The sequence below is a fragment of the Vulpes vulpes genome, chromosome 4 (assembly GCF_048418805.1).
Source record: "Vulpes vulpes isolate BD-2025 chromosome 4, VulVul3, whole genome shotgun sequence".
Lineage (NCBI taxonomy): Eukaryota > Metazoa > Chordata > Mammalia > Carnivora > Canidae > Vulpes > Vulpes vulpes.
The window spans coordinates 83,502,079-83,515,044 of record NC_132783.1 but is presented as its reverse complement, the minus strand read 5'-3'; the positions used below and the strand labels follow the sequence as shown (position 1 = coordinate 83,515,044).

Sequence of the window (12,966 nt, the reverse complement as noted above, 5' to 3'; positions counted from 1 at the left end):
TAATGAATGAATAGTGAACAGTATTTAATCTTGGCCGGTAGTTTCTGAGCTGAAAATTAAAGGGCAGTTTATTCCCAAAGCATTATTGAACATAAAACACAATCCGGTTTCAGACTTCCATTATATATCTTGATCTCTTCGAGGCCTCTTTACCAGACATTTTGTATTTTCCTAGGCGGTAAGTGACTACCACATGCAGGTCAAGAATATTTCTAGAGCTATTCTGGATGAGTATCATAGGATGTTTGGAAAACAAGTGGCCAAACTGGGGAGTGATATGGATAGTGAAACCCTGGAGGAGCAGAAGTGCCAGCTCAACTATGAACTTAACTGCTCTGGAAAATACTTTGCTTTCAAAGAACAACTCAAGGTAAATATTCATTTACTTATTCAATGGATTTTTTAAAATTTTTTATTTATTTATGATAGTCACACACACAGAGAGAGAGAGAGAGAGAGGCAGAGACACAGGCAGAGGGAGAAGCAGGCTCCATGCACCGGGAGCCCGATGTGGGATTCGATCCCGGGTCTCCAGGATCGCACCCTGGGCCAAAGGCAGGCGCCAAACCACTGCGCCACCCAGGGATCCCTATTCAATGGATTTTTATGAAGCATCCTCTCTACATGCCTTATTATTAGTTTTTCTCTGGTCATGTTCAGCTATGCTTCTACCATTCTTGCTGTTGGTGCAAAGAGTTATGTTCCTTATGATAGAATATGAGAAGCTCCACTTGTGCAAAGCCTTGGAATGGTTCAATATCTATTCCAAGTGTGAGCTTTGAAGAAACTAAGTCATTACTTGAAGCTAGGCCAGAGTTTGAGCCAGGTTTCATGTTGCTGTAGCAGGCAGAAACTATACCTTGTACTGATTCCATGACTAATTATCTGTCTCCCATTTCCTATCTTTCCATAGTCCACAGAATCACTAAGATTTGAAAAATATTTACTTAATAATAATTTCCTACATAATAATGATTAACATTTATTGAGTGCTGTACACCAGAAAAATTTTTGAATGCTTCATATTTTACTAATTTAATCCTAACAACAACCCTGTGAGGTATATGTTACTCATTTACAGGTAGAGAAATGCCATATTAATTGGTTAAATAATTTCCCCGAAGGTCACAGAACTAGTAAAGGTTAAAAATGGGACTCAAGGGGGATCCCTGGGTGTCTCAGCAGTTTAGCACCTGCCTTCAGCCCAGGGTGTGATTCTAGAGTCCCAGGATCGAGTCCTGCATCAGGCTCCCTGCATGGAAACTGCTTCTCCCTCTGCCTGTGTCTCTGCCTCTCTCTCTCTCTCTCTCTCTCTCTCTCTCTCTCTCTGTCTCTCATGAATGAATAAATAAAATCTTAAAAAAAAAAAAAAGATGGGACTCAAATTCAGGCAGTCTTCTTGCTCCAGAACCTACATTCTTAACTCCTACACTGGATTGCCACTCTACATTTACTAAGTGTCCTGTACTGTACTTATTAGATAGTAATAAGGTAAAAAAACAACTGATGCTCATGGAGGTAAAGAGTTCTTCTCAGTAGGTGGCATAGTCACAACTTAGTTTGATTCCTGGTTCTACCATTATTAGATGGATGGTCAAATGACTTTATCTCTGAGCTTTAATTTCTTTACCTAACAATGAGGAATAATACTATCACATGGGGTCATTTTGAGAATTAAATAATATAGTGCATGGGAAGTGCTTAGTACAAAACCTGGCAATAATATTAGCTTAGGGGGGAAAAAAGCTGTCATGGCTATAGCAATATGTTATCTGTATAGCATTTTAAACTTCACTACCTATCTGTTATCTTTCTTTGGCTTCTCAATCATCTTCTGAAGTAAGATAATAAGACCAGAAGTACACATCAATATAACAAATGAGGAAAATGAGATACTAACTGTAATTTTTTAGGTTGTACAGTGGCAGATTAGAACCAGAATTCCATTCTCTAGACTGTCATATCAGGCCTTTTTCTCTTGTATCATGTGGTCACCATGAACGATGTAATGCATAAACCTAATGCTGAGGTCTTCTTTAGCTTTATGACTCTCTTCACATGATATAAGTTCTGCACTGACAATATTAGTGATGATGTCAAGAAAAGAAGTCATGCAGAATATGTCAACTGGGGGAAAATCAGCTGACATTCTAGCAGTTACCAAAGGAGAAATCAATTACTTTCTGAAATTCTGATGAGCCTTAGACCAGAAGCTCAAGGAAGGCCTGTGTTGTCAGCATGGTGCTGGACTCTAATCAAATGGATGATCTATGTCTCTTACAGCATGCCGTAGTAAGGATTGTGAGAGAGAAGTATTTGAAGACAACATCATTTGAAAGCCAGGAGGAACTGCAGACATTTATTAGTGAGCTCTATGTGTTCTTGGTGGATCAGATGCATGTGGCCTTAAACCAGGTAGATGCTCAAGAACTAAGAGCCCTTCCTTTTCTCTGCAGGGCATCAAAGTCTCTGAATGATTCCTTTCTTCCTTACTTCCTTTCTTGCTTCATTTAGCAAACATTTATGAGGTGTCTGCTCTGTGCTAGGCACTGACAAAGGAGAATAAGAAACTGCCTAAATTATAAAACTAATTTTGGGGAGAACAGGGAGAATAATTCAACTTCCTGGAATAATAAGTTTCATAACTGTCATAAATATGATGGATAAAAGGCATACATAAAATCACTTAATTCAATTATAAAACAAAAATCATTATTTTATTTATTCTGTGAATGTGTGCAATTCTGTTTGCTTTCCTGTGAATGTGTCCAATTCTCAGTTTGTTCTCCATGACTGGCAATCAAAACTAAGAAACATTATGAGCTTTCAGGTATTATACCTGAATGACAATGACACTTCAAACGTGCTTTTTCTTTTTCTTTTTTTTTTTTTTTCAGACAGGGGATGAGGGGGCAGTGGGCAGGGGGAGAGAGAAATTCCAAAGCAGGCTCCCCAGTCATTGTGGAACCGCACACAGGGCTCAATCTCACAACCCTTGACACTCCAATATCATTTTCAACTTAATTACTGGGTCTAATATCTAGTTTATTCATATAAGACTCTACTTGTAATTGCTTTGTTTTGTTTAACATCTTGATATTGATAAGACCATGCCAGATGATATCCAAGGCACTGTTCCAACCATTTATACAAGCAGTGAACAGCTTCGACTCTTTGCATTTGAAGCAGAAGTCAATGAGAACTTTGAAATGGCAGCAGTATATTATGAAGAGGTAAGTAAATGTCTTCCCAGTGGTAGTTGTTACTATTATTTGTATAATGTGGGTATAAAAAATAGTAGTTTTTAATTATTTAAAACCCAACAGAACTGAAAAAAAGATAGACACATAAATCAATAAGATAGAGTCTAAAGATAGGTCCACACAAATAAGGCCATTACATTTTTGACAGCGGTATAAAAGAAATTCAATGGAGAAAAGACAGCCTTTTCAAAAAAAAATAGTATTAGACCCACTAGTCATCCATATGCAAAAAATGAACTTGAACTTAAACCTCAAACATTGTATAAAAATCAACTTAAGGGGCACCTGGGTGGATCAGTTGACTGAGTATCCAATTCTTGCTCTCAGCTCAGGTCTTGATCTTAGGGTCATGAGTTTAAGTCCCATGTTGGGTTCCACACCAAGTGTGGAGCCCAATTAAAAAAAAATCAACTTAAAATGAACCATAGGTCTGAATGTAAAACATATAAATATTTTAAAAGAAAGCAAAGGAGAAAGTCTTCATGACCTGGAATTTAGGCAAAGAGTTATTTGACATGACATGAAAGCATGATCCATAAAAAAAAAAAGGGTCAATGGAACTTCATTACAATTAAAAATGTGCTCTTGTAAATGATACTATTAAGAGAAAGAAAAGAAAAGTAGAGACTGGAAGAAAATATCTTCAAAACATATCTGACAAAGGGTTTGTATCCAGAATATTCAGAACTCTCAAAATTCAACAATAGAAAAACAACTAAATACAAATGGGCAAAAGATTTGGACAGGTATTTCACTAAAGAGGATATAAATATGGTAAGTAAGAGCATGAAAAGATGTTCAACATTATTAGCCATTAGGGAATACAAATTCAAACCACAATAAGGTGCTACTATGATTTATTAGAATAACTAAAATGAAAAATGCTGACAATATGAGGTGCTAGTGAGGATAAAAAGTAACATGAACCCTTATACTTTGTTGGAGGAAATGCATAATAATAAAGCCTCACTCTAGAAAATAGCCTGACAATTTCTTATACATTTATCATATGACCTGGGTATTTACCTTAAAGAAGTATAATCTTATGTACATGAATGCTTATGGCAATTTTTTTCATAATTGCTCAAACCAAAAACAACCTAAATGTTCTTCTAAAGGGTGAGTAAATGAACAAACTAATGATTTACCTATATAGTGAAATATCATATAGCGATAAAAGAAATGAACTACTAATACAACTTGGATGAATCTCAAAGGCATTATATTGAATGAAAAAAGCCACTGTCAAAAGGTTATGTACTGCTTGAGAGACTCCTAACTCTGAGAAATGAACTAGGGGTGGGGGAAGGGGAGGTGGGCGGGAGGTGGGGTGACTGGGTGACGGGCACTGAGGGGGGCACTTGATGGGATGAGCACTGGGTGTTATTCTATATGTTGGCAAATTGAACACCAATAAAAAATAAATTTACAAAAAAAAAAGGTTAGGTACTGTATAATGTTATTTATATGACATTCTCTTTTTAATTGAAGTATAGTTGAATATATTGCATTAGTTCTAGATATGCAATGTAGTGATTTGACAATTATATGCATTACTAAATGCTTATCACAACAAGCATATTTATTATCTGTCACCATACAAGTTATTACAATATTATTGAGTATATTCCCTAAGGTGTATTTCTCATCCCTGTGAATTCCTTATTTTATAACTGGCGATTTGTATGTCTTAATCCCTATTTTGCCCATCCTTCCATTCCTCCCTCTGGCAATCACCACTTTTCTCTATTTATGAATACACTTCTGGTTTTGTTTGTTTGTTTTGTTTTTTAGATGCCACACATAAATGAAATCATATGGTATTTATCTTTTTCTGTCTGACTTTTTCACTTAGTGTATTACCTTCTAGGTCCGTGTATTACCTTCTAGGTCCATCCATGTTGTTACAAATGGCAGGATGTCATTCTTTTTTATGACTGAATAATATTCTGTTGTATATAACATTTTCATTATACCATTCATCTGTCAATGGATACTTAGGTTGCTTCCATATCTTGGCTATTATAAATGATGTTTCAATAAAGATAGTGGTGCATATCTTTTCAAATTACTGTTTTGGTTTTCTTCAAGTAAATGCCCAGAAGTGGAATTACTGGGTTGTATGATGTTTCTATTTTCAATTTCCCGAGGCACCTCTATACTGTTTTCCATATTGGCTGCACCAATTTACATTCCCACCAACAGTGCACAAGTGTTCCTTTTTCTCTACATCCTCACCAACACTTGCTATTTCTTGCCTTTTTGATACTAGCTATTCTTACTGGTGTGAAGTGATAGCTCTTTGTGGTTTTGATTTACATTTCCCTGATAATTAGTGATGTTGAGCATATCTCTTGGACATCTGTATGTCTTTCTAAAAATGTCTATTCAGATCCTCTTTCCATTTTTAATCATATTATTTGTTTTTTTGGTGTTCAGTTGTGTGGGGGGTGGAGGAATGGGCAAGTAGGTGAAGGGGATTAAGAGGTACAAACTTCCAGTTATAAAATAAATGAATCACAAACTTCCAGTTATAAGAGAAATAAGTTTAATAAATAAACCCAAAATAAATAAATAAATAAATAAATGAATAAATAAATAAATAAATAAATAAGAGAATTATAGCATAGAGAATATATAATAATTTTGTATTGTGACAGATGGTAACTATACTTGTGGTGAGCATCTTGTGATGCATATCGTCAAATCGCTATGTTGTGTATCTTAAATACAATATTGTATGTCAACTATACTTCAATAAAAAATAAAGTGTACAGTGGTGTTTAGTTTATTTACAGAATTGTGCAACCATCACCACAATCTAATTTTTACAAACACATTTTTAAAAGATTTTATTTATTCATCTGAAAGAGAGAAGTATCAAGAGAGAACACGAGCAAGGAAGAGGAACAGAGGGAGAAGCAGGCTCCCCACAGAGCAGGGAGCCAAACTCAGGGCTTGATATAAAATGAATCTGGGTTCCTAAGTAGTTAGAGGAATTAATGGTGACCATTGACATTGACACTGAGACGCAATGACTTGAAGACTTAATTTTAAAATTATTCCAATAATTATTTATTCACCACATACTATGAGCCAGAATAGTGACTGTGCTAGACATTCAGAATTCAGTGGTAAACAAAAAAAAAATGACTTAATTTCTGCTATCATAAACTTAAAGTATTTATGGCATTATGTGCATAAAAAATATGACACAGTGTTACAATAACCTTGGTCTTCCTGATGCTTCATGGGATAGAGGTTGGTCCGGGAGCCGCAGAATCTGGAACACTGGCTGGACTATGGTGCCTTCTGCCTTCTAACTGAGGACAACATCAAAGCACAGGAGTGTTTTCAAAAAGCCCTTTCTCTCAACCAGAATCATATCCAAAGGTATGGGTGAAAGGGAGATGAAGAATGAGTAGGAGCAGATAAGCTTTTATATGAAATATTCTTGGTTCCATGACTGTGACATGGGACCATGCTGTTAATTATGTTGGTGGTCTCTTCTCAGCTTGTTGCTCTGTGGTGTCCTGGCTGTCCTGATGGAGAACTACGAGCAGGCAGAAATTTTCTTTGAGGATGCTACTTGCTTGGAACCAACTAATGTTGTAGCCTGGACTCTACTTGGTATGGTATTTTCCTGTGATATGAATTGTGTTTTCTTCCATTATAAGATTCTCACTTTCTCTTTTCATTCTGTAATGGCTCATCACGTCGTTCTTACACTTTGGTAAAAATATGGGAAATACAAGTGAAATGTTGCAGTTCTTAAGTTTATGGTGGTGGAAAACTAGTCACATTTATTTCAACATCTTTATTTTTTCAGGTTTGTACTATGAAATTCAAAACAATGATATTCGAATGGAAATGGCATTTCATGAGGCCTTCAAACAACTTCAGGCACGAATGCTACAGGCACAAATAATGAAGCAGAGGAGCATTGGTACTGTTGAGTACATTGAAGAAGGAGGGAAAGTAGAAGAATCCAGTTTAGGCCCTTGGGGAATCACTAATGGTTCTTCTGCAACAGCAATTAAGGTGGAAGCCCCAGCAGGTAGGACCAGGAAATGGAAATAAGTGGCTATTGGGAAAAGTAATGGCCTTATGAATAGGACATGGCATGTAATAGGTATTAAATAATTGTCAAATGAATCAGTAGACTGAGTTTTGAGTTGTCCCAGGGATACCAGGAAAGACTCCTTCTAAATAATTCCTCATTCATATGAATGAAAGTCTGAAGCTTTTACTGTTGCTATTTGGGTTTTTTAGTCTTAGAGAATTTACTGTTTCTGTGTATTCATAAGAGGGGTATCATTGTAGAAGAGTAAATTTCTTTCATTTTCCCCTCATTTTCTTTTTTATTTTATTTTATTTTATTTATGATAGTCACAGAGAGAGAGAGAGAGAGGCAGAGACACAGGCAGAGGGAGAAGCAGGCTCCATGCACCGGGAGCCCGAAGTGGGATTCGATCCCGGGTCTCCAGGATCGCGCCCTGGGCCAAACGCAGGCGCCAAACCGCTGCGCCACCCAGGGATCCCTCCCCTCATTTTCTTTAACAACATTCTCAATCTCGGAATTGACATTTCATAAACTGCACATATTTAACACATACAGTTTTATATGAATATACCCATGAAAACATCACCACAATCAAGTTAATGAACATACCCCAAATCTCCAAAACTCTCCTTGTGCCCATTTTTTAAAAAATATTTTATTTATTTATTCATGAGAGACAGAGAGAGAGAGGCAGAGACATAGGCAGAGGGAGAAAAGGAGCCTGCTGTGGGACTCGATCCCAGTCCCAAGATCATGCTCTGAGCTAAAGGCAGATGCTCAACCACTGAGCCACCCAGGCATCCCTCCTTGTGCCCATTTGAATCTCTTTCTCTGGCTCCCATTTCCAGACAACCAACCACCAAGTCTCTCTCTGTCACCATCAATGAGCTTGCATGTCTAAAATTTTAGAAATTTTCTAGAATTCTAAAATTCCCAAAATTTTCTAGAACTTCTAGAATTAAATAGAATTGCACAGTATGTTCTTTTTTCACTAAGCACAACTATTTTGAGATTCAAACATGCTGTTGCCTATATTAGTATTTCATCCCTTTTTATTGCTAAATAGTATCCCATTATATGGAGATACTACAATATGTTTATCTATTCACCTATTGATAGATATTTAGAGTGTTTCCAGTTTGGGACTATTAAAATAAAGCTGCTATGGATATTTGTCTACAAGTATCTTTATAGACATACACTTCCATTTCTTTGGGTTAATACTTAGGAGTTGAATTGCTGGGACTATGGGTTAGCAGTGTGCTTTTAATTTTATTTTTTTTCTATTTTTAAAAAATTTATTTAAATTCAATTAACATATAGTGAGCATATTATTAGTTTCAGAGGTAGAGTTCAGTGATTCATAAGTCTTCTATAACACCCAGTGCTTATTACATCATGTGTTCTCCTTAATGTCCATCACCCATTTACCCCTTCCTCACACTCCCCTCCCCTCCAACAAACCTCATTTTGTTTCCTATGTTAAGAGTCTCTTATGGTTTGTGTCCCTCTCTGATTTTTGTATTGTTTTATTTTTCCCTCCCTTCCCCTGTGCTTCTGTTTTATTTCTTAAATTCCATATATGAATGCAATTATATGATAATTGGCTTTCTCATATTGACTTGTTTTGCTTAGCATAATACTCTTGAGTTCCACCCATGTCATTACAAATGGCAAGATATCTTTTTTTGGGGATGGCTGGGTAATGATATATATATATATATTTTGTGTGTATACTATATATATATATATAATATATACAATATATATACAATATACATACTATATATATATATATCATCTTCTTTATGTATTTATCTGTCAATGGATATCTGAGCTCTTTCCATAGTTTGGCTATTGTGGACATTGCTGCTGTAAACATTGGGGTTCAGGTGCCCCTTTGGGTCACTACATTTGTATCTCTGGGGTAAATTACCTAGTAGTTCAATTGCTGGGTTATAGGGTAGCTCTATTTTCAATTTTTTGAGGAACTTCCATACTGTTTTTTTTCCAGAGTAGCTTCACTAGCTTGCATTCCCACCAACAGTGTAAGAGGATTCCCCTTTTTCTTCATCCTTCCTGACATCTGTCATTTCCTGACTTCTTAGTTTTATATACTTTTAATTTTCTAAACATATGGGGAATTTTCCAGGTATCTTTGTTTTTTTTTTCTTTGTTTTTTATCTATAATTTAATTTCATTGTGTTTAGAAAACATCTTTGCAGATTTGAATCCTTTTAAATTTATTTTGATTTGTTCTGTGATCCAGCAAAGGATCTATCTTGATAAATGTTCCATATTCACTTGAAAAGAATATGTATTCTGCTGCTGTTAAGCATTCTATAGAATTTTAGGTTGAATTAGTTGATACATTCAATGCTCCTATATCCTTTGTAGTTTTATGTCTTTAAAGTTTTGTTTTAATAGTTCTTCTTGCCTCATATTTCCTTTAACTTTATATTTGTTTCATATTTAAGTTTATTTGGATTCCATCCTTGAAAATGATGCTAAATAGGCATCCAGTTTTATTTTTCTCTGTATAGGAAAATACAATTTTTCTCAAAATTATCTATTAAACAACTGTCTTTTCTGTTTTGTTGTAAAGTATATGTCTCCAAGCTTTTTATTCTGTCTTACTGGTCTGATCTTAAAACAATATTATATCCTTTTTATTGCTATGGTGTTGTAGTGTGCCTTAAAATCTGGTATAGGGATCCCTGGGTGGCACAGCGGTTTGGCGCCTGCCTTTGGCCCAGGGCGCGATCCTGGAGACCCGGGATCGAATCCCATATCGGGCTCCCGGTGCATGGAGCCTGCTTCTCCCTCTGCCTGTGTCTCTGCCTCTCTCTCTCTCTCACTGTGTGCCTATCATAAAAAAAAAAAAAAAAAAAAAATCTGGTATATTAGGTTCTCCCATTTACTTGCCTCCCATTTTTATATCTGACTTGCCTATTAATGGACTTTATTTATCTATATGTATTTTTAAAAATTTCTTTAGAGCACTTTATTTTATTTAATATGCACTAAAAATATTTACCTCTTAGTTATGTCTAATACTTTTACTGAGTAATCTACTGTCTGAACTGCAGAAGTTGAAGTTTTAAAAAAGACAAATGATTTACCACAAATCTGTTGACACCTGAAAAACATCTAATGGCAAGTCTTCTGTTTTGGTCATTTTATATTCTAAGGTGTTCATACAAAAGTAGGACTAATTTTTTTAATCTAACAAAAGAGAAGCCTGTACACAGTCTGAAACACACATCTTAGATCTGAGCATCACAAATAAAGAGAAGAAAAATGAAACCAAGCCAAAGTGGTTTATCTGCCTCAGGCACTGAACTCAGGTTACTAAAGGTGGGTTTATTCCAGTAACCATTCAAGTGGGGATTGGCTCATTTTTAGGATTTACTTCCAGGCCTCTTCTGAGTCCATTAAGCCCCCAGTCAATGCAGATGTCCCACTTGATGGACAGATGAGTAATCTAACCCCACTGGGTTTATTTCAATAGTTTGATATGTGATAAGCTGCTTCTGAAGATTTTCTGAGAAGTCTGTTCTCTATTAAAATAAGAAAGAACCTCAAAATATGAATGTGAACATTTTCTAATGTTATAGACAACATATATTACAAATCCACTCTTATAGGAATATTAGTAAGAATACAAATTAGCTTAAAAAACAGGCTCATGGGCAGCCCGGGTGGCTCAGCGGTTTAGCACCGCCTTGAGCCCAGGGCCTGATCCTGGAGACCCGGGATCAAGTCCCATGTCGTGCTCCCTGCATGGAGCCTGCTTCTCCCTCTGCCTGTGTCTCTGCCTCTCTCTCTCTCTCTCTCTCTCTCTCTCATGAATAAATAAATAAAATCTTAAAAAAAACAGGCTCATCTATATGTATTTTATAGTGAGTTTATCAAGTACATAAACAATCCAGTTGAAGTTTTTATTTGGACCTTACTGAACTTATTGATTATTTTAAGGGTAACATCTATGTTATTAAATCATTCTATCCAAGTATGAGGAAGGTCTTTCCATATCCTCAGATCTTCGTCTGTGTCCTTTATTAAAGTTATAGCATTTTCTCCAATGAGGCTCTGTTTAAGTAATTCATAATAACCTTTTGGATAACACTGCTACCATAAAGAATCTAACTTTAATTTTATTTTCTCATTGGCTATTGCTGATATTTTTTAGTGTATGCTATTGATTTTGACATTTTATTTCTTTTTAAGATTTTATTTATTTATTTATTCAAGGAGATGCAGAGAGAGAGAGAGAGAGAGACAGAGACACAGGCAGAGGGAGAAGCAGGCTCCATGCAGAGAGCCTGAGTGGGACTCGATTCCAGGACTCCAGGATCATGCCCTGGGCTGCAGGCGGCGCTAAACCGCTGCACCACCGGGGCTGCCCGATTTTGACATTTTAGATTTTAGTGTATTCTGTTGTTTTTAGATTGAATTTGTATATGTCTCTTGTTTGACTTTTATTGATTCTAGTAGATAATTAATTGTATTGTTTTTTTTCTAGAATATGATTATCATATTATCTGCTAATAACAATAATGTTAGTGTTACCTTTTCCCTCCCAATCCTCATACTACTTATGTTTTCTTACTATCTCCAATAATATATTACATGTTAGTCATGGTGGTCAATTGTATCTTCTTTCCGATCTCAATGGGAATGAATTTTAAATTTGGCTATTAAATATAAAATATACTGTAAACTCTGTCAAAAAACATTTATAGAATTAAGGAGATCCTTTCTATTCCTAATTTTCAAAGAGCTTTTTTTATTCACAGCTGTTAGACTTTATCAAATTTTTTTCTGCATTAGTTGAAAAAAGTAAAATAATTTTCTTTATTATTTTACTATTTTATTATCATCTGTGCTGTTGAAGTTATGTATATATAATTGTATTCTTATGTAGAAATACTATATAATGGTATGCTCTTATGCAGCTCTTCCTAACTCTGCATTCAGTGATGTAACATTGGTTGCTTGAAATCAGCTATGATAGGCAAACACTACAAACCAGACTTCATACATATTCAAAAGCCAATTGTTGAACATTTACCAGCTCACTACTTGATATATAAGAAAACCTCAAGTATTTGTAAATTAAGCAATACACTTCTAAATAACCCATAGATCAAAGAAGAAATCACAAAATAGTTTGAACTGAATGATAACAAAACAAATCAAAATTTGTAAGATGAACTATATTAGTTCCCAGAGGGAAATTTCTAGCTTTAAATGCCTCTATTAAAAAATAAGAAAGATCTAAAACCAATTATCCAAGATTCTACCTTAAGAAGCTAGAAATAAATTAAGTCCAAAGTAAGTAAAAGGAAAAAATAATAAAGATCAGAGTAGATGTCAATGAAATGGAAAATAGACAAGAATAAAGAAAATTAATGAGGCTAGTTGTAGATTCTTTGAAAAGATCAATTAATAGATAAATCTGATTAGAAAAAAGAGAAGATACATAGTACCAATATCACAAATGAAAGAGGGGACAATACTGCAAATCTTATAAATATTAGAAAGATAATAAGGGAAATTATTAATAATGTCAACAAATTTAACAACTTGTATGAAATGTAAATACCTTGACAGACATACAAAGCTTAATCAGAAAGA

General features: G+C 35.2%; 1 protein-coding gene across 45 annotated transcripts in view; it reads left to right on the top strand.

The window, feature by feature from the left end:
* The window catches only part of CFAP70 (cilia and flagella associated protein 70), a 96,311-nt gene that overhangs the window by 60,814 nt on the left and 22,531 nt on the right, over positions 1 to 12,966 (top strand). For all 45 annotated transcript variants that reach the window (XM_072755020.1, XM_072755005.1, XM_072755027.1 and 42 more), the window contains 6 exons: positions 176 to 370; positions 2,284 to 2,415; positions 3,108 to 3,233; positions 6,523 to 6,656; positions 6,778 to 6,893; positions 7,093 to 7,320. In XM_072755020.1, coding sequence (XP_072611121.1) covers positions 176 to 370; positions 2,284 to 2,415; positions 3,108 to 3,233; positions 6,523 to 6,656; positions 6,778 to 6,893; positions 7,093 to 7,320 — 931 coding nt within the window. The remainder of the gene's footprint in view (positions 1 to 175; positions 371 to 2,283; positions 2,416 to 3,107; positions 3,234 to 6,522; positions 6,657 to 6,777; positions 6,894 to 7,092; positions 7,321 to 12,966) is intronic.